A 20,438-nucleotide genomic window follows, 5' to 3' on the forward strand; every position below is an offset into this window, starting at 1 on the left:
TTTGCTGGGCATTTACCCATAAAAAAGTGTATAAACAAATAATGAAGTAACAGATACACCTCCAGAAGGATATTTAAACAGACTTTTGTCCTAATACCTACCTTTTCCTTCATATTCTTTCAGACTTGATATGTCATTTGAAATAGTCCATTTGACTGCTACTTTGGCTGCATTGACACCTAGTTTTTAGCCTCCGTATATTTGGAAAACTCAGAAGATTGGAAGCATGAAAGCATGTTTGTGTACATTTTTTAAAAAAACAACTATTACTCTTCTTGATACACTCCTCTTTTTACTTCTATAGAAAAAAAAACCTGGTTCATACAAATACTCATTTACAAATTTATTTAGTTTTAGTCAGATTATCACTGAATTTATGACTTTAATAAAGCTTCCTACTTTGAAGACTCACCTTACATAGTGTTGAAACATCCAAACATGCTCTATAATCAATTGGGTTAAGAGTAAATGTGAAAAGAAAAATTTGCCCAGAAAATTCCAGAAACAACTAAAATTGACAATATTTTCCAGAAGTTTTTGTCTGTATCATCTAAGGTATAAAAGTGGCTTATGCAGAGTAGCCCCAAGGTATAGTCATTGTGCCTGCATGCGAGTCTTGAATTCTTTAATTCTATGTATAGAGCAGAAGTTACTGACAAATAGTCCTAGAAAAGAATTAGGTACGGATTAGATGGTTAAATAGACACATTGCCATGTGCAAGGGCCTGGATTCAAGCCCTGCTCCTTGCTCCCCACCTGCAAATTCCAAGAGCAGGTCTACAGGTGTCTATCTTTCTGTCTTTCTGTTTTCCCACTCTATGTAAATTTCTCTTTGTATTATCAAATTAAAATATAGATAGGGAAAAATGTAGCTGCCAGTAGTGGTGGACTTGTTGAACCCCAGTGATAATCCTGGTGGCAATATAATAACAATAATAAAAGAATTAGACTGAGTTCTTGTTTATGATCTGCCAATATACCTAGAGAAACTCAAAAACCACCAAAATATTACTGGAAATAATATATTCAGTAAAGCAGCAGGATGCAAAATCAATACACATAAATCTGTGATGTTTCCGTATACAGAAAGAGTCAGGGGAGAAGGAATTGGAAGATTAAAATCTATATACGTTTGAGCCCAAATAAATAAAGGGGTGTAAAGGACCATTACTAAAAAAAAAAAAACTATAGTATATTGCTAAAAGAAATTGAGAAAGGTGTAACAGAATATTTATTGAGAATTCAGCAGTTATCACCTATATAATTCAGTGCAAGCTCCTGAAGCAAAGGTGATGCTATACCTGATTTCCTTATTGGTTAATGTTATGAAAATGGTTAATGGTTCCATAAATGTATATTAAGACAATTATCAGTAATCAAGCTATGATTAGGATAAAAAGTATTGGATTCTGCTAGATTTATAATAATATCACCCAATTACTTTGCTTTATTTATTTTTATGACAGAGAGTGTGAACAATCAAGACAGAGACTAGAGTGCCACTCAACTGTGACAAAAGCAGTACTAGAACTTGTACATGGAATCTCATGCATACAAGTCTTGGACTCTACTGATGAGTTATTTCCTATTGGTGCAATGTTTAAAATAAGCAAACGTTAAAAAGAACTTTGAACTTAATCAGTTATTTTTAAGTTATGAATTCAAGTTCTCCTTCATAAGAATATGTATTTCCAAGAATATATGATTCAAATAAGTAAGTAGCCCAAATAATTTTAACTTTTCACCCAAATGATCAGAGTATGTAATGGTTTCTAGTTCAATAGTTCAAATCTAAATTTTAAATGTTATGGAAGCATGTTTTAGTAGTGTATGCAAATGCAGCCCTTTATTAAGTTATCAGGAAGCATTATGAACAATTAAGCTCCCCAGATAGCCCTAAAGACTAACTTCTATTATATGAGAGAGATCAGAACTGGTTGGAATTATATAGCAATGCATTTTATAGCACAGACATGTTTTCAACAGAAAAGATAACTCTCAGGGGATTTGGTCAGCTGCTCATCCCTGTATTGGAGCCAGTTTCATGCCTATGCAGATACCAAAACAGCCATCTGTTAAGAATTGGGGGAGTCAGGCAATCGCGCAACAAGTAAGTGCAGGTGGTGCAAAGCGCAAGGACCAGCATAAGGATCCCAGTTTGAGCCCCCGGCTCCCCACCTGCAGGGGAGTCGCTTCACAGGCTGTGAAGTTGGTCTGCAGGTGTCTATCTTTCTCTCCTCCTCTCTGTCTTCCCCTCCTCTCCACTTCTTTTTGTCCTATCCAACAACAATGACATCAATAACAACAACAATAAAACAATAAGGGCAACAAAACAGAATAAATAAATATTTAAAAAGAAAAGAATTGGGAGGTAAAACCTTGGGTTTAATGCTTTATTTATGAAGGCAGCAATCCGCCATTATTTAGAGACTAAGAGTTCTGAAGTGGTTACATATTAACAGTTTTATTTTTTCATTTTATTTTATATCATAAAATATATTATCATTGCCAGTATTATCGTTGGTGCTCTGTACAGTCATTAATCATCATTTAATAACACATCATTGAATCAAAATTAATTTATTTTGGATTCAAATAATAAATTAAATATATTTATATAAATTCATAAGAATTTTCAACAAATGTTTTTTGTGACCATTGTAATGGGCTGAATGTTTATAGCCCCTCATAATTCCTAGTTGGAAATAAATCCAAATCCCCAATGAGCTGGGGTTTGCTGCTACTTTCTTGGAGGAAGCAGTTATATCTTGAGAGTGGAGCCCCCATGAATATACTGACTTTATGAAAGAATACTACTATAGAGGATTCTCTCTTTCCATCATATGAAAATATAACCAGAAGGCAATAGACTGAGAAAAAGTACGTTCACTAGAACTAACTCCTGTGACAGTTTGTCTCAGATTTGGTCTCTTAAACCATGAAATGCATTTCTATTATTTGTGGCCCATCCAGTCTATGACACCTGTAGATTCTGAGATAAATAGTGGTGGAGATAGAATACACCCTCCCATATGCATACACGCTGGGTTTATGAGCCCTTGGGCATGGCTGTGACAGTCTGGAAGGTACAGAAGGTTGCTATGTTGGTGTAAAGCAGAACAAATTATTTAATACACACGCACATACACCCTTTAATTCCAACTTTCCTTTAGTACTCCACCTTACCCTTTTCCAAATCCCCAGTCTTGAGCAGACAATCTTAATTTGTGAGGGACACCTCTTTGGAGTACTAGACATCATTCATATGGTAGCAGCACTGTAAGATTTAAGAGAATCTGGAGGCCCAGCTTTAAGCATGATCAAGCATTTCTAATATAACCCTAGGGTCTCTGGGTTGCCTTAGAGGGAGCACTTATCTTCTGATTGCTCTGAAGCTAGTTCTGAATCTTCTCATTTTCTTCCACAACCCCACCAATGTGTCCAGGAGCTCCTATTCCCCAGAACCCTGTCCCACTAGGGAAAGAGAGAGGCAGGCTGGGAATATGAATAGACCTGCCAATACCCATGCTCAGCGGGGAAGCAATCACAGAAGCCAGACCTTCCATCTTCTGTATCCCACAATGATCCTGGGTCCATACTTCCAGAGGGATAAAGAGTAGGAAAGCTATCTGGGAAGGGGATGGGATACGGAGTTCTGATGGGAATTATTTGGAGTTGTACCCCTTTTATCCTATGGTTTTGTCAGTGCTTCCTTTTTACAAATAAATTAAAATAAAAAAATATATAGAACAAAAATATTATTATTATTCAAAAACCATTTGTCGCCTATGATTCTTTACATATATTCATGGGGGGAAATCCTGAAAGTCATTAAAAAATTAGCAAATAATTTTTTAATGAATAAGTGATATTTTAATTAAATTTAGTTTAAATTAAAATATGTATTATCTTTTAATTTATTTACTGGTTAGAGACAGTCAGAAATAGAGAGGGAAGGGGGAGTTAGGTAGAGAGACAGAGAGACACCCGTAGCATTGCTTCACCACTAACAAAGCTTTCCCCCTGCAGGTGGGGACTGGTGGCTCGAACCCGGGTTCTTCAGCATTGTAACATGTGCGCTCAAGCAGGAGTGCCACCACCTGGCCCCTTGAATTTTTTTTTTTTTTTAATCACTGAAAATTTGTTGGGGTGGGAGAGAGAAGATTATTTTTTTCTAATTCCCAATAACTTTATTATGTAGTTTTAGCAATTCAACTGTTGCAAAATTTCAATTTGTATCTCTTATTACATGAGAAAAATCTGTCCCCCAAATATCTTTAAATTAAATACCCAATATCACTCCTATTATGTGTTATACATATGAGGACTTCATTGATTCAGGATGTCTTTTTCAGATAGAAAAGGTGACAGAGACAGAGACAAAGACAAAGAGGAGAAGAGAGAGTGTGTTTGTAAAAGGGACCACAGCATGGCAGCTTCCTTCAGTGAAGGGGGACAAGGTCCGAACACAGTAAACACGGTAAAGAAGTATATCATCCAAGTGAGCTATTTTGCCATCCTTCCCCTTCCAGTTCTGTGTTTTAGGATCTCTACAACGTGCTTTCTGAATATAGTAATATTGTACCCATAGAGTCTCTCTTTAAATGTTAAGTAGTTTTATTCAATGAAATATATAACTTCCCCTACAAATTTCATAAAAACCCATTATATCTGAGAAACCTGTAAGTTTATTAGTATGTACTAACAAACTTTGGAAACAGGCACGGTTATGCAGAGACTCTCATGCTTGAGACTCCAAAGTCCCAGATTCAGTCTTCTATGCCACCATAAACCATATCTGAGCAGTGCACTGGTTAATAATAATAATAATAATAATAATAATAATATAGTAGAAGTAAGATAATTCTATCTTGAGAAAGCCTTTAATAATTTCTTTTCCTAGTAAGTAAAAAAATGCTGTCAAGAGAGAGGAATGGAGCTGAGTTGCTGTGTACCTGGCTAAATGCACACATTATTATGCTCAAGAACCTGGGTTCAAGCCCTCTATCCTCACTTGCAAGTACTATAGATGTCTTTCTGTTTCTTTCCCTCTCTATCATTTCTTCACTTGTTGATATCCCCTACCAAATAAAGAAAAAAGGAAAACACGGTCACTAGGAGTGATGGATTCATTGGGCAGGCACTACACTCCAGCGTTAATCCTACTGGCAAAAAATGAACAGACAACAAACAAACAAACAAAAAAAAAACACTAGAATAAACGTTGAGTAGTCCTGTTTAATAAGTTTGGCCACCAGTCACCCTGAACTGATATAGTCTGACCTAAATATAAGAAGTTACATTTAAGGAAATCTGCATCACACTGAGAATATAATAACTACAATATTTTTGGATTTTCTATTTTTTTTTTTTTTTTTTTTGCCTCCAGGATTATCGTTAGGGCTTGGTGCCTGCACTACAAATCCACTGCTCCTGGTGGCCATTTTTCTTTTTTCCATTGCTATTATTGTTTTGTTGCTGTTGCTGTTGTTGGATAGGACAGAGAGATTGAGACATCTGCATACCTGCTTCACCACTCTGTGAAGCCACTGCCCCCTGCAGGTCCGGAGCAGGGGGCTTGAAAAGGGATTCTTGCACACCTGGGTCCTTGCGGTTCTTACTATGTACACTTAACCAGATGCGTACACGCCTGGCCCCTGCTCCCAAATAATTTGGATTTTCTGAAGCACTTAAACCATAGAAAGCTTTTCCCAATGGTAACTTGAAGGACTTTCTGACTTCTTAGACATTGGAGACTTGGAGATGTTTGTTAGTCTAAGAAAACACAGTCGATCATAGCCAGTATTTATATTGTGTAGGCATCCTTTCCCAAAGAGAGAGATTTCTATGATAGTTGCATGTCACTTGAATATCTGGGAATAGGGCCACAAAAACACAGAAGAACTTCCTGGATTGGGTGGTGGCACACTAGGTAGAGTGCAAACATCACATTGTGCAAAGACTTTAGTTCCAGGGAGTCAGGCTGTAGCGCAGCGGGTTAAGCGCAGGTGGCGCAAAGCACAAGGACCGGCAGAAGGATCCCGGTTCGAACCCCGGCTCCCCACCTGCAGGGGAGTCGCTTCACAGGCGGTGAAGCGGGTCTGCAGGTGTCTATCTTTCTCTCCTCCTCTCTGTCTTCCCCTCCTCTCTCCATTTCTCTCTGTCCTATCCAACAACGACTACAACAACAATAATAACTACAACAATAAAATAACAAGGGCAACAAAAGGGAATAAATAAATAAAATAAATATTTAAAAAAAAAGACTTTAGTTCCAGCCCCTAGTCCCCACCTCTAGTTGGAGAAGCTTTACAAGCAATGAAGGAGGTATTCAGGTGTCTCTCCTTCTTTCTCCTTTTATGTCTCCCCCTTCTGTCTCCCTTTCTCTCTCAATTTGTCTTTGTCTCTAGGAATAGAAAATTTTTTTAAAAGTTGCTGATTGCAGTGGATTTATAGTGTAGGTATTGAATCCCATTGATAGCCCAGGTAGCAGATAATTGAGATAAATTTTTTAAATAATAATAATAATAAAAAGGACTCCCATTCAGAATCTTAGTGAAAAGCATTTGGAGTAAGTGACTTTGGTAATCAGCCAGTGAGGACCACCTTCGGCCTAGACTGTTATTAGATATTTCCTGCAAAAATATCCCTGAATGAATTCTTACACAAATAGTTACTTCTGTTAACCACGACATTCCATTCACCACAACATCTATGCATATAATCTCTAATGTGTTTCTCCACACTGGACTGTGAGCATGTGGAAAAATTCTAACTACAACCACATTCAGTGATACTACATTGCCTTTAGGATTTTTTTGTTTTTCCATATTCCATTCAAAATTCCAGCAGAGCTTGTTTCTTTGGACATTTAACAAATGGATTAAGATATTTATCTTCTACAAGAGTTTTAAGCTCTCCCATAACCTTGCAATAAACTTTGCTGAGTCACCTCTGTGAATTTTAAAAGTGTGAATGAAGTAGGGAGAGAAAGGAAGGAAAGAGGGAGACACATAAAAACAACAACTCCGGGAGTTGGCCAGTAGCACAGCCATATAAGCTCATGTGGCAGGAAGTATAAGGATCTGAAAAGGGTCCTGGTTTGAGCTCCCGGATGGCTCCCCACCTGCAGGGGAGTAGATTCACAGGCAGTGAAGCAAGTCTGCAGGTGTCTTTCTCTCTCCCTCTCTATCTTCATCTCCTCTCTCCATTTCTGTCTGTCCTATCTAAGGATGACGGCATCAATAACAACAATAATAACTACGACAACAATAAAAAAAGAAGGGAAACAAAAGGGAAAATAAACAAATTAAAAAAAAAAAAAAAACACCACTCCATGATCCACTGAGCTCTACTTGTTTTGTCTTAGTTTCTTGCATATGGCATTACGGATCCAATCTCAGGTCCTCATTTATATAAGGGATACAGTCTACCTCTGTGCTCCCTTCAGATCAATAATTTTAAAGTTCTGCTTTTTTCAGTAGGGTATATTCAACAGTCATTGAAGTTATTTCCAGTTTTGTTTGGTTGTTTTTCAGAGCTGGAGATGGGGCCTAGCACACAGACAGAGCATAGAGCCAGATTCATTAAGTTCCATAGCACCTCCCGCATGTTATTAGGGCTCAAATTAAGCCCACACATGTGGCAAGGTACATGGCCTTCCTGGTGAGCTGTCACTCCTATTCTAAAATTTCTTATTCTGTATGTATATTTTTGCTATAGAAGAACTGATTTTCTTTTTCCAGGCAAAGAGTGCAACAAATGTACTTGTAGCTTCTGAAACTAAGGGCAAGGAAATGTTTTCATTAAGTTCAAAGATTTTTGCTTAGCAAATTTTGGTGCATTTAAAGTCAGATAAAGTCTAAATAGTGATACCACTGATGTTCATTCTGAGAACATTGTTACAATTCCTATAATGGACTAGATACATATGAAATTCTTATGAACTTCTTTCCAGTCCCCCAGAGAATACTAACATCTTTGGCTACATGTGTTTTTTTTGTTTGTTTGTTTTGTTTTCTTTGTAAGACCAGATAATGCTATGGAAAAGCACCTTTGCTGGTTTCAAAATGTGTTTCAGTTCAAATGTAAATGATAAGTCATCCATACAAGATTGTAAAGAAATTAATGCATTATATTCGGGAAATTCCCATTTATGCAGACTATTTTGAGTCTATGATAGTTTGTTTGTTTTCTGGAGCTACAAATCGTGAGAATGCCATCATTTGGGAAAACTATACTTCAAATATTCTCTTTAATTTGTTCCTGCGGCAATTTAGTCAAGCTACCTCCTTGGAAGTAATCTATTTGTAACACCTAGGTGGGGAAAAACCTGCCACATTGTATAATTCACTGAGTAGATTTTGGTTCCCACTCCACCAATCCATCTTAAACAGTGGCCAGTGCCCTGCATCTAGCAATACGTATGAGCAAGCAAAAAATGAGAACAGCCGTGCCACTTGGCTTCCCTGCAGACATTAATCTTCGAGAAAACCAAATGCATCTAACTTTTGCCAGCGTTTAATAGCTAAACTGTCACGTTGTGCACAAATGAGTATTGGGTCTGTGAGACTGGTGTAGAAGGGACTGGTAGGAGCCAAGAGGAGGAGGAGAAGGAAGAGTCTGAGGTGGGGCTGCTTACTGGACTGTTTCCAAAGTGGCTCCTGTATTTAGGGGAGGGGCTGAGATGCTCAGCGCAGCAGAAGAGATGAAGTAGTTAAACAAGATTACTAGCGAGGGGCCTGGAACCTCGGATGTGGGTATATAAGAGGGCGCTGGAGGCGCTGAGCTACTGCTGCCTCTGCTGTGAGCCTGGAATGGGTCTGGGTCTCTTGAGCTGAGTTCCTCCCTAGCCAGAGACAGGGAGAGGAGAAAAAGAGGGTCGCCGGAGTTCTGGCAAAGGTTCCTGTTTCACTTCTAGGACAGACAGAGGAACCCCTAACTTGTGTTTTCTCTCCCCGAGCCCTCAGCAGGGTCAGTGCGGTGCGCTTTAGCCCAGCCCACCCGCGCGAGGCACCCCAGCACCCTGCAGCAGGTCGCTTCCAAGGCAATGCGCTTCCAAGCAGCTGGGCTTGGACTGCGAGAGTAAGGACACCCAGCAGAGAGCCGGGGAGACTGAGGGGTTAGAGCTTCCAACAGCGCAGGGGACAGAGGACGCCTCCCCGCAACACCACACCTGCTGCTACTGTTGCCACGGCGCGGAGATGCACCCAGCTGTCTCGCTGCTGCTGAGCACAGCGCTGCTCTGTGACCACGGAGCCTTCGGTCGGCGAGTGGTTAGCGGTGAGTCAGGGGTCTGTCCGCCCCACCCGCGGTGGGAACCATTGGACTCGCGGGCTAGAAAGGCACGCGGCAACCAACCGGGGTGGATGTTCTCCTGGGGTGTTGGAAATCAGTGAGAAACTGGGGAACAGAGGGGTGAAGGCAGACACAGACACACACACACACACACACACACACACACACACACACACACACACACACACACACAGAGAGAGAGAGAGAGAGAGAGAGAGAGAGAGAGAGAAGAGGGAGGAGAGAGAGAAGAGAGAGAATATGAATGTTTACTCCCTTACTCTGCAAACACATGCACATAGAAAAGTTAAATTAATTAATTAATTTTGGAAGTGGCCTGTTCAGAAGCTGCAAAAAACGATTTGTAGTTTGTCAAGAGCGGCACAGCAATTCTTAGGAATAATATACACTTCTTATGAGAGAGTCTGCCACATGGCAGGGCTTTGGCACCTGCCATAGGGGTGGGGTACCTAGGAGGCTCTGCGACCGAAGAACAGTTGTAGAAATGCCACCCCCTGTTGGTCTGGCTCTTTAGTTCCTGATTATTGCTCATTATGGTGATTTTAAGGCCAGGCCCTTTTCTTTGAGTTGCTTATCCATCCCTGGGAACTCTGCCTTTGTTCTCAGGAGGACCAACAAAGAACAAAAGATGATTGGTCATTACCTGTAGATGTCTTTCTTTTGTGCATCTCTTTTCAAGTTGGGGACGTCCAGAAAATGAAAGACAATGGGCTGAAATCTATAGGGCAATGAATACAGGTTCTTGCACAGCACTATGTACACAATTAGATCTGTCAATCATTTAATGGGGATAGATCAGCCTTGGCAAGATTGCCATTATTCTTTCTGACTTTTCTTTTACTTGGGCTATCACTATCCTATTAAACAATTTGCTTTTGTATTCACCATGGGAAAGTGAATACAAAAAAGTGAATGCCTTTTGGGAAAGTCTCTTCAAAACCATGTAGGGTCCCAAAGGACTAGGATAAAAATGTCTTTGCCTGAAAGTTGAGCATAGCTACCTTAAGTGAACTCTCTAGTGATTCACTGCAATAAACATTTGTTGAATGTGTGTGGATATGTGATTTAAGTTTTTTTTTTTTTTTAATGTCAAAAAGAGCAAATTCCTTTTCACGTTTTATTTCTTTGTATAACAGGTGTCAGTAGAGGTAGAGATAGATGACAAATGACAACAACATAATCAATAGTGAAGCCAGACCTTTAGAGGCTGGCACGTAAACTTAATTGTTACTGATCTTCCCCTCAGCAATATGTGATCTTTGTTGTCTTTAGAATATAATTCAAAATGTCTATTTATCAATCACTCTCCACTAACTTTTTAGCCCTCTGGAGATACTGGAATTAAATTCATTGTAAAATGGCATTTGGAAGTGACTGCCGCTTTATACATTTTATTTGGAAGAAAAGCAGGCTGTTTCTATTTGTAAAGTAGAAACTTCACGTTATCAAATAAAGATGTTATTGAGATCCTTATCCTGCGATTTAAGTTGGAAGAAGTGTTTAGTATGTAAACACACCCAAATATCTGAATTACTTACCTGACTGCCTTTGTGTTTCTCAGAATTATCCTGGCAAACAAATCAAGAACAAGGCTAGGCATTACATTTTAATCAATGCTTCATAATACTCCTTTGATATACTGGTGTCTATATGCCTTAAACTCTGCAAGGGGAAAGAGGAATGCATAAATTAAAAACAGAAATTACAAATATGTTGATGGAAAGTTTAGTTTGTAGCCTATTATTGTATAAATTGTTAAGATTTCTCTGTTTTTATAGACATCTTATAAGTGACAGCTGGAAAGTTTCTGATGAATTAAACATGATACATTTTATTTAACATGATGTTTATTTGATACTAAAACAACTGCTTAGTTGTGCTTTTCTTATGAATAATTTAGTAGTTGCCATGCATAAAAAATCACATAGAAATTTAAATATTATAAATTGATTTGTGATTTTATCATTTGTAGGCTAGTTTTTAGAGTACACATTTTAGCAGTAATGGCATGAGTTCAGAATAGTCAAAAGTCTGAGGTGCTGAAAGGTGCTTGTAGGTCTAATGTCTGGTTGTGTTAAATTTCAAAAGGTTTATGATAGTTTCTCATGCCACTAGGCAGCATTTACCAAAATTCTACTCATGTGCATGTCAACTGAATTAATCTTTGGGGTAATCACAAGAATCATACTTAAAAGTCCACAGAATAAAATTTACATTTATTAAAGTGATTACAACTCATTATAAATTATATGAATTATGCCAAAGTGATCACCCCAGGAAAGACAAAAGGAAGTAAACAATTTTAACGAGTAGTAACATTTCATAGAACTTCATCACAGTCTACTCCACAGTGATAGGATGATGATTTATGCTAATGATCAGGTATATTTTGATGCATATGTATGTAATTAAGTATATAACCATGACAATAAAATTAAGGAATATTTAGTGACTTTATGAGTCTAGGTTAGAACCTACTTTTGGGATCCCAGACTTAGACTGATTTATTGCTAAATACAAGTCTGTAGACATTTATTGCTAAATACAAGTCTATAGATGTGTAACTGCTTAATTTTATGAAAGCTACTGGTAGACAGTGACATCTTTGGAATAAAAAGGATTTGACTTAAGATGATGTAAATACATCTGTAAAAGAAGAGTTCAAAATTCAGGTCTCTGGAAGCAAGTGGGCATTTTTAGACTTTTGAAGTGTCCTGGAGTAATTTGTTTCTTTTTACTTCTTTTTACTTTGTCTTATTCTTTATAGGCTATGCAATAGAGAAGCCCAGCCTGCTCATACTGTAAGATTGGTTTGGTGTCTATCATAATCCCTCCATGTGTTTCTGTAAAAAACGTTGATACATGTCAATTTGAAATTGGGAAAATTGACATAAACTTGATGGCCTGATTTAGACACCACTTTTTACCATGTGGTTGCCACAGGTTATTGTAAAATTTATGGGTACTGATGAGTAACCTGTCGCATAATATAACAGCAAGGGAGATACTAACAAAACTGCTGAGCAAGTCAATGGTAGTATTCCATGACATCATCAGAAGCATAAAGTGATGACAGTGCAGTTTTCAGATGCAATTACTTTAAGTATCTGCTGGGCAAGAAAGGGACAAATTAATCTTATTAGTGGTCATTTAATAAACTACACATTTGTCATAGCCATTACTGCTTGACTGCTGTTTCTCATAATTTTGTGGCTTTGCTTTTATAACTCTTTTTCTCCAAAGATGGCAATACCTATTTCATTAGCAATGGAAAAAAAGAAAATGCTGTATAAAGAGCTATATAGCGGAAACCCAGCTGATGTTCCCACTAGTAATATTTACTTTTTACAACTTCCTTCTTTTTTTCCTTTTGTCACCAGGGTTATTGCTGGGGCTGAGTGCCTGCACTAGGAACCCATTGCTCCTTGAGGCTATTTTCCCCTTTTGTTGCCATTGTTGTTGTTATTATTATTATTGCTGTTATTGTTGTTGGATAGGAAAGAGAGAAAGGAGAGAGGAGGGGAAGACAGAGAGGGGGAGAGAAAGATAGACACCTGCAGACCTGCTTAACCTCTTGTGAAATGACCCCTGGCAGGTGGGGAGCTGGGAGCTCTAACCTGGATCCTTACCCTGGTCATGTGCACTCAACCCACTGCGCTACTGCCCAGCCTGCTACAACTTCCTTTTTATTCAGGTGGAGGGATATACAGTTACTGGCAAGTCTGCTTTTTTTTTTTTCTTCCCCCCCTCACTGTTCTAATATGTTACCAATGGTCTAACATAAAACTAAAGGTACCCTCCTTGTGATTGGTGAATAAAATTTCACTTTTGGTCTTGTTTGTTTGATTTGGGAAACAAAAAAGCTGGGCTATAAAATTAAGATCAGTATTAATATATGTGATTTCAAGACATAAGGCAGGTGTTCCAGTATTAACCCTATGTCCAAATCTTTAGTAATAAAAAATATAAAATATTCTTAGAAACAGCCCTTTTTTTTTTTTTACTTTTTATTTTTTTATTTTTTATCAGAGCACTGCTTAGCTCTGGCTTATGGTGGTGCAGGGGATTGAACCTGGGACTATGAAGCCTCAGGCATGAGAGTCTCTTTGCATAACCATTATGCTATCTACCCCTGCCCAGAAAAAGCTCTTAATGCATATCCCTTGCATATAGCAATCACGACAAGAACAATACTGTATCAGTGATAACAATCATAAAATAGAAGAAATGAGTAATGGATATATTCATCATTCCTTTTACCCGTGAAATCTTCACTTCAGAAAAATACTATAATAAAGTACATGTGAAAGTACAGATATCTTGGCAAATGTCTGAATTTTAGAGATAGACCACTTGATTCTAAGCACTGATTGTATATGAACTTTGTGAATTCAGTAAATTATTTTTTTGCCATGCTCCTTTGCCTCATTTTTAAAACATTTATTTATTTATGTATTTATTTATTAGAGAGAATATGAATATCACTTTGGCGTATGTGGTGCCAAGGATCAAACTTGGAATTTCATACCTGCAAGTCCAGCACTTTATCCACTATGAACCTCTTGGACTGCCCTTGCTTTATTTTTAAAGTGCATTGAGGGAGCTGGCAATGGCACAACAGGTTAAGTACACAAAAATGCAGAATGACTGGTGCAAGGACCCAGGTTCGAGCCCCGCTCCCCACCTGCAGGGGGGACACCTCACAAGTGGTGAAGCAGGTCTTCAGGTGTCTTTCTCTCTCCCTCTCTATCTTCCCCTCCTCTCTCAATTTCTCTCTATTCTTATGCAATAAAATGGAAACAATAAAAGGAGAAAATGGCTACTGGGAGCGGTGGATTTGTAGTGCTGGCACCAAGCCACAGAGATAACCATGGTGGGGGGAGAGAGATAGATAGATAGATAGATAGATAGATAGATAGATAGATAGATAGATAGAGGACTGTTTAAAAAATATAAATAAATAAATAAAATGAGTTGCGAATAGAGTGTCTTGGGAGTTGGCATAGTGAATAAATAAATAAAGCATGAGGTCTTGTGTTTGATTTTTGGCTTCACATCTGCCTTCTTTTTCTTTTCTCCCCTCTTCTATATTCATTAGCAAATAAATCTTTTAAAATTTTTTTCAAACAATTATATCACAGGATTTTTGGAGGGTTGAAGGTATCTGAGCACTGAATTAAAGGGATTTCTGTGTGCAAGCCAAGAAACTCAGAACTCTCAACATCTAGGCCTCACCCTAGACCTGACACCTAGAGGGACATATGGCTTTTTCTAGCTGAACAACTTATATCATCACCAAGAGAGATCACCTTTTCTCTTTTTTCTTTTTTAAAATTTTCATTTACTTCATGGATAGAAAGACAGAAAAATTGATAGGGAAGAAGTAGAGAGATACCAGACATTACCTTTTCTTTTTCATTTTTAAAAATATATATATTTATTTTTAAAAATTATTATTATCTTTATCTATTTATTGGACAGAGACAGCCAGAAATTGAGAGGAAAAGGAGTGACAGGGAGAGAGCCAGAGAGACATCTACAGTTTTGCTTCACCACTTGTGACACTTCCCCCTGCAGGTGGGGAACAAGGGCTCAAACATGGGTCCTTAAGCACTGTAACGAGAGCCTAACCAGGTGTGTTACCACCTGTCCCCCATATTACCTTTTCTTTAAGTTCTTCAAAGCATTAATTGTGCTAGAAGTGAGGCCCCACATACTATTAAGAATTGTCACGTTATCATAATTATTTATCTAAGAAATATATATTAGGCAATGTACAGTTCTTTCTAGGTAGCAATACTGAGGTCATCAAAGTTTGAGAAATATTGACCATGGTTTCCCCAGTTTAAGCACAGCACCCACACTCAAAACTGGTTCTGGTTAATTACCTGAATTGTTAAATAGTTCAGTTTCTAGGTTTACCATTTAATGTTGCTATCTTGTTTGTAAAAATCAACATCTTAAAGGTCAGCAAAAACAATTCATCTAGATAGTGTATTTGCTTTGTCATGTATATAACCCAGATTTGAAATTGGCCACTGTCATTTTATAGGAAGTGTTAGTGCTGTGGTGTTCTTTACCCCTCCCCCTCATCTTTCTATCTCCTTCAGTCTGACAAAATTGGTCCTGGAGCAGTGAAGCCCGGATGATGAAAAAATAAATAAATAAATAAATAAATAAATAAATAAATAAATAAGATTTTAAATCGTTTCCCAGAAAGCATTTTATGTTTCTCAGCTGGAATGATAGGGTTTGCAACTGCCACCACCATCCGTGGAATCATCCAAAATAACAATTTAGGTATTGCTACCAAAGTAGGAGAATGGATCCTAGCACAATAATGAAGTGCAATATGTCATTAATTATAGTTAATAATTCTCTATTGCAAAAATAAAGTGATTAAAACTATACTTCTTATATAAAAACTTTTAAATTAATGTTCAAACTTTGTTTTATTTCATAGGAAGGGGGGAGAGAGAGACAGGGACAGAGAGACAGAGAGATACCTGAAGCACTTCTTCTCTGCCTGTGAAGCTATCTCCTTGGAGGTAGGGATCAGGGACCTGAACCTTGGTTCTTGTGCATAGTAACACATGCACTTTATCTAGTACACCACCACCCAGTCCTAAAGAAAAACTCTTAAGAACTTGGTGTGATATTGAACATTGAAATCAGACTAAATTACCAATATAGTTGTCTTGTAGTTCTAAAGTGTTGATACTGTTATATGTTGCACTGTTTATTGAATTTCAACAGTGATTAGCGTCATTTTAAGAGGAGTAAGAAAGAGCCATGAAAAGGTGTTTATTGTTGTGTGATTCTTATGAAATTTCCAAAATCTAATTAATCTCACTGGGGGAAGATTTATCATTTTAATCCTGATTTGTGTGCCCTATTTAATGGCAACAAAAATATCTTGTGATTAAATAATAACAATTCATGAGATATCTTCCCTGTTATTGAAAAATATTATGTAGATATGATAGTTACTTAATATTAATAATATATTATTGTAATGTGAAGTACTAACAGAGAAATCATAACACTTTCATAGCTGAAAACTATAGCTATCTTCAAGTTAATAATTATAAAAAATAAGACCAAATTATAATTTTTGCAATATAAATGTTTTCTTATTTATAAAAGTCATGAATTTATGTGTGACTCCAGTTTTACATTGTTGTCTCAAGCACATAAAACTTCCATTATCTATCTCCAAAGCGATTTTGATGAATACAGAAGATAGTAATAGTAGAATCTTAGCTGATTCTAATATGAATGTTTATTAGTAATTAATGTATTATTAGTAATTAATGCTTACACAAACATTGTGTGATTGATTCAAGGGTTCCTCAATTACATGTGTAGAATTTAAGATTGAAGGTCTTTGCTCTTCTTGGAAATAAGCCAAAATCAAAATATATTTCTCACTTCAGATGCTAGATAACATTTAGTAAGCTATTCTTAGACAGTATCAAGATAACATTGTAGTAGAAAGTGTCATAAGGTTATCAGTTTACACATCTTGCCCATAGGATATTTTATCTAACTATAAAGCATTTAAGAGCAAGAGCAAAGGAAATTATCCATGTGATTTCACAGAATGAGAATGAGGTATTAATAATGGTTCTCTAGGAAGATTACCCTTTCGAAAGTGGGAAAATTTCTTCCAGAAGATCCATAATAATGGAACTTTTCTGGGAATTAGAGCAACATTTGTTTCCCAGCTGTTGGAGTTTTACTCTGGTACAGCCAAATATGCTTGGGCTAAGTGATGGTGAATATTTCAGTAGCTTCTTCTGCTGAGCTTGCTGCAACTTGGACCATATTTGCACAATCAGGAGGAAATCAGTAGTTAAATACAATTGGATGTAAAGAAACCCACAGTGTCAGTGTTAATTGTTAATGCATAAGCCATGAGTAAACTGTGCAATGTGTCTATAATTCCCTGAAAATTGTCTTTCTAGATGTGAAATGCTAATGATTTTTCAGTTCAAAATCCATGGTGCAGCTGGAATAATAATATACTTTGGATTTAATATCTAACACCTATGTGCACTTGATATGTGCCCCTGTCTTGTCCATTTGACTTGTCTCTGCTATACAACTACTACTGTCACTATCCTTCTCCCCAGGACCCCTGGACTAATCCATCATCTGCAACTAAAGAAAGGGTGTCAAGAATAGATAGTGCCAAGGCTGGCTGTTTTCCAGGTCCCAGACAGTATTTGTTGTTAATCATTTAAATAAAATCCCTATTTATAGGATTTTGTAATTTTATTTCTCTAATCACCAGCAAAGTGGTGTTAGAAGTTTCCACATGTCACTAAAACCTCTTTTGTGAACTTAATTTGAAGTGCTATATTAATTTTATAAACCAGTTAACTCATTATCTTTGAATCCTCACTGCACATGAACATTGTGACTTTATTTTTTAGTGTATCAGAAATAACAAGTAGAGACCTTAAGCTTGTAAGTCATATTTAGGCATTTTTTAAATATGTTCTGCTTCTTTACTGGAGTCATTTTTACTCATTAAAAGACTAGTTTATTTTCTTTTTCTTAACTTGACTTCTTTTTGACATCTTGCAGAACAATCTTGTGGGACAAGTGCAACATTTCAAAAGTGCCAGAAAAAAACCCAAAATCCACATCTGAGAGTTCTTGGAGTAAAACACTGTTGAACAAATTGAAAAATTCAAGAGAATGAAATTATGATATTTAAAAAAATTCAGAAATATTTTACTAATAAGTTAGAAAAAAAACTATAAAAATATGCTGAGGGCCAGGTGTTGGTACACCTGTTGAATATACAAGTTACCATATACAAAGGCCAGGGTTCAAGACCTCCATCTTGGGGGAAGTTTTGTGTGTGGTAAAGCAGTGCTATAGGTGTCTCTCTTTCTCTCTCCCTGTCTATCTCCCTTCTCCCTCTGAATTTCTGTATTATATTAAGTAAAATAAATATTTTTATATGGTAGTATACTGAGTTTACTAGCATCAACCTTTGGGGATTCCATAATCACTTTTCAAAGATGGTTTATTTCAGATAGATTTCATCCTCCTCAAGCCTCTTTAAGTTCAGTTTGTTATGACCATTTTAGAATAGTAGCTATCATTAACAGTTACTTGGGGACACTTGTTAATTTGTTCATATCATTTGGTGTCTTACTGCTGTGTCCAAATGGTTAATCAAAATGAAAATGACTGTCTTATTTGGAAATGCAATACAGTTATTTTGTTAGCTGACTTTTCCCAGCTAGTTTCATAATATTGAGTGCCTGTCACTCAAACACTGTGGTAAGGTTAATGGCTTTCCACTGATTTCTGTTCTTTCCTGGCTTGAATGTCATCACAGGTCAATAATTGCTGTTGCTGGGGGAGGATGGATGTGATACTGATACTAGATCAGTGTGGTATATTGTAATTAATGATACAAAGCTTGACTCTTCATTTTATAGCCTTTGTTTGCATATTACAATATGCCAGTTGCCTGTTACTTTCAGATTCACTTAATTGACTGCAAAATTAAATATATAGTGAAAAATCCTTGAGTTTTAACAAGAATAACGTGGCTAGGGAGATTGCATAGTGGCTATGTAGAAAATAATATTCATGCAGGTGAATTGTAAGAAAACACAAAAGGTCAACTTCACTTGTTAGTACAAAGTCATTTGACTTAATGTTACATAAACTGTCTTGATACTCTGTTTTCCTAGGCTAAAACTAAACTGAAATAAGAGAAAGCCAAGAGTAATGGGGTTTAAGGACAATAGGTTGGGCATGAGAGCAGTGACAAAGAGGGATCCAAGGTAGTTTTCATAGTTGACAGCAGAGGTCAGAAATGGACTAATGAAAGCCAAAATAAAATTGATAGGGTCAATCTAGTGGTTGACCCTGCAATCTTGGTGCATATCTTTATTGGTCAAAGAGGGTGAGGTTCCATTGTTGTTAGGGTTCAAAAACTAGAAAATTTGTAGTGGTATATATTTTTTATTGTTCTTGTAGTTATTGTTGTTGTTATTGATATCATTGTTGTTAGTTAGGACAGAGAGAAATGGAAAGAGGAGGGGAAGACAGAGAGGGGGAGAGAAAGGCAGACACCTGGAGACCTGCTTCTCCGCCTGTGAAGTGATTCCCCTGCAGGTGGGGAGCTGGGGGATTGAACCGGGATCCTTATGTTGGTCCTTGTGCTTCGCGTCATGTGTGCTTAACCTGCTGTGCTATACCCAACTCTCAATGATATAATTTTTTTTCAAAGACAGAGATTCCTTTAGCGCAGTATATCTTGTCATTTCTAATACACTATCACAGATATATATATATATATAGTTTTTATTAGGATTACCTTAATTCTGCCTCTATTAACTTTTAATTTTAGTGTGTTTGCTTTCAGGAATATGCAACAAAAACAATACTTATATAACTTGTCACTATTATCTACATGATATTTCATATATCACTGTGGTTCTGTAGTTTACCTGTTTTAGTTATTAAATTCCTTTATGAATTCTTGTTATCTTTTCATTTTTTTCCTCAGATTTCTTTATTATGCGTACATCTGAAATTTCATTAGCCATTTGTGTTGACTATGGGCACTAGTCTATAAATTATAGGTGAGAATTATCTTCCCTTTACAAAAGTTTCCCTGAAGTATTATGTTCAAAAATTTCTGTCAAAGATTTAATAGGAGATCAATTTATTTTCATAAGTTGAAAGCATTAGTTAATACTAATGACAGAAACTTTTGGCACATGATATAATAGAAGCAGCAGTCTTAGTAGAATGTTTCTTGTTTTGCTTGAGTCTTTAATTTTAATTCTCAGTGCTATGTATGGATTTAGTTAAGATTAGGTAACCACTGATAGATGAGAGCCTAAGAAAGTTGTGGTTGATATGTACACAATGGAATAGTATCAACTATTAAGTATGTTGTCATGTTGTGTGCTTCATTTCACTTTGGATGGGGCTTGAAGGAATCATGTTAAGTGAGATAAGCCAAAAATAGGATGAATGCTGTATGATTTCACCCATAGGCAGAGCATTAAAAACAAGGATAGAAAGGGAAAACATAAAGTACAACTTGAATTAGCTTTGGTGTATTACACCAAAGCAAAGGATTC

The 20,438-nt window shown here is 36.9% G+C and overlaps 1 protein-coding gene across 3 annotated transcripts in view; it reads left to right on the forward strand.

The window, feature by feature from the left end:
• Window positions 1-8,565: 8,565 nt before the first annotated feature.
• CHODL (chondrolectin) overlaps window positions 8,566-20,438 on the forward strand; it is a 30,941-nt gene continuing 19,068 nt past the window's right edge. Inside the window, exons 1-2 of one of the 3 annotated variants that reach the window (XM_060171949.1) lie at window positions 8,566-8,627; window positions 8,963-9,282. In XM_060171949.1, coding sequence (XP_060027932.1) covers window positions 9,204-9,282 — 79 coding nt within the window. In that variant the 5' untranslated portion in view covers window positions 8,566-8,627; window positions 8,963-9,203. The other 2 variants (XM_060171950.1, XM_007521283.2) reach the window with 2 other exon arrangements.

This window comes from Erinaceus europaeus, chromosome 14 (genome assembly GCF_950295315.1).
Source record: "Erinaceus europaeus chromosome 14, mEriEur2.1, whole genome shotgun sequence".
Lineage (NCBI taxonomy): Eukaryota > Metazoa > Chordata > Mammalia > Eulipotyphla > Erinaceidae > Erinaceus > Erinaceus europaeus.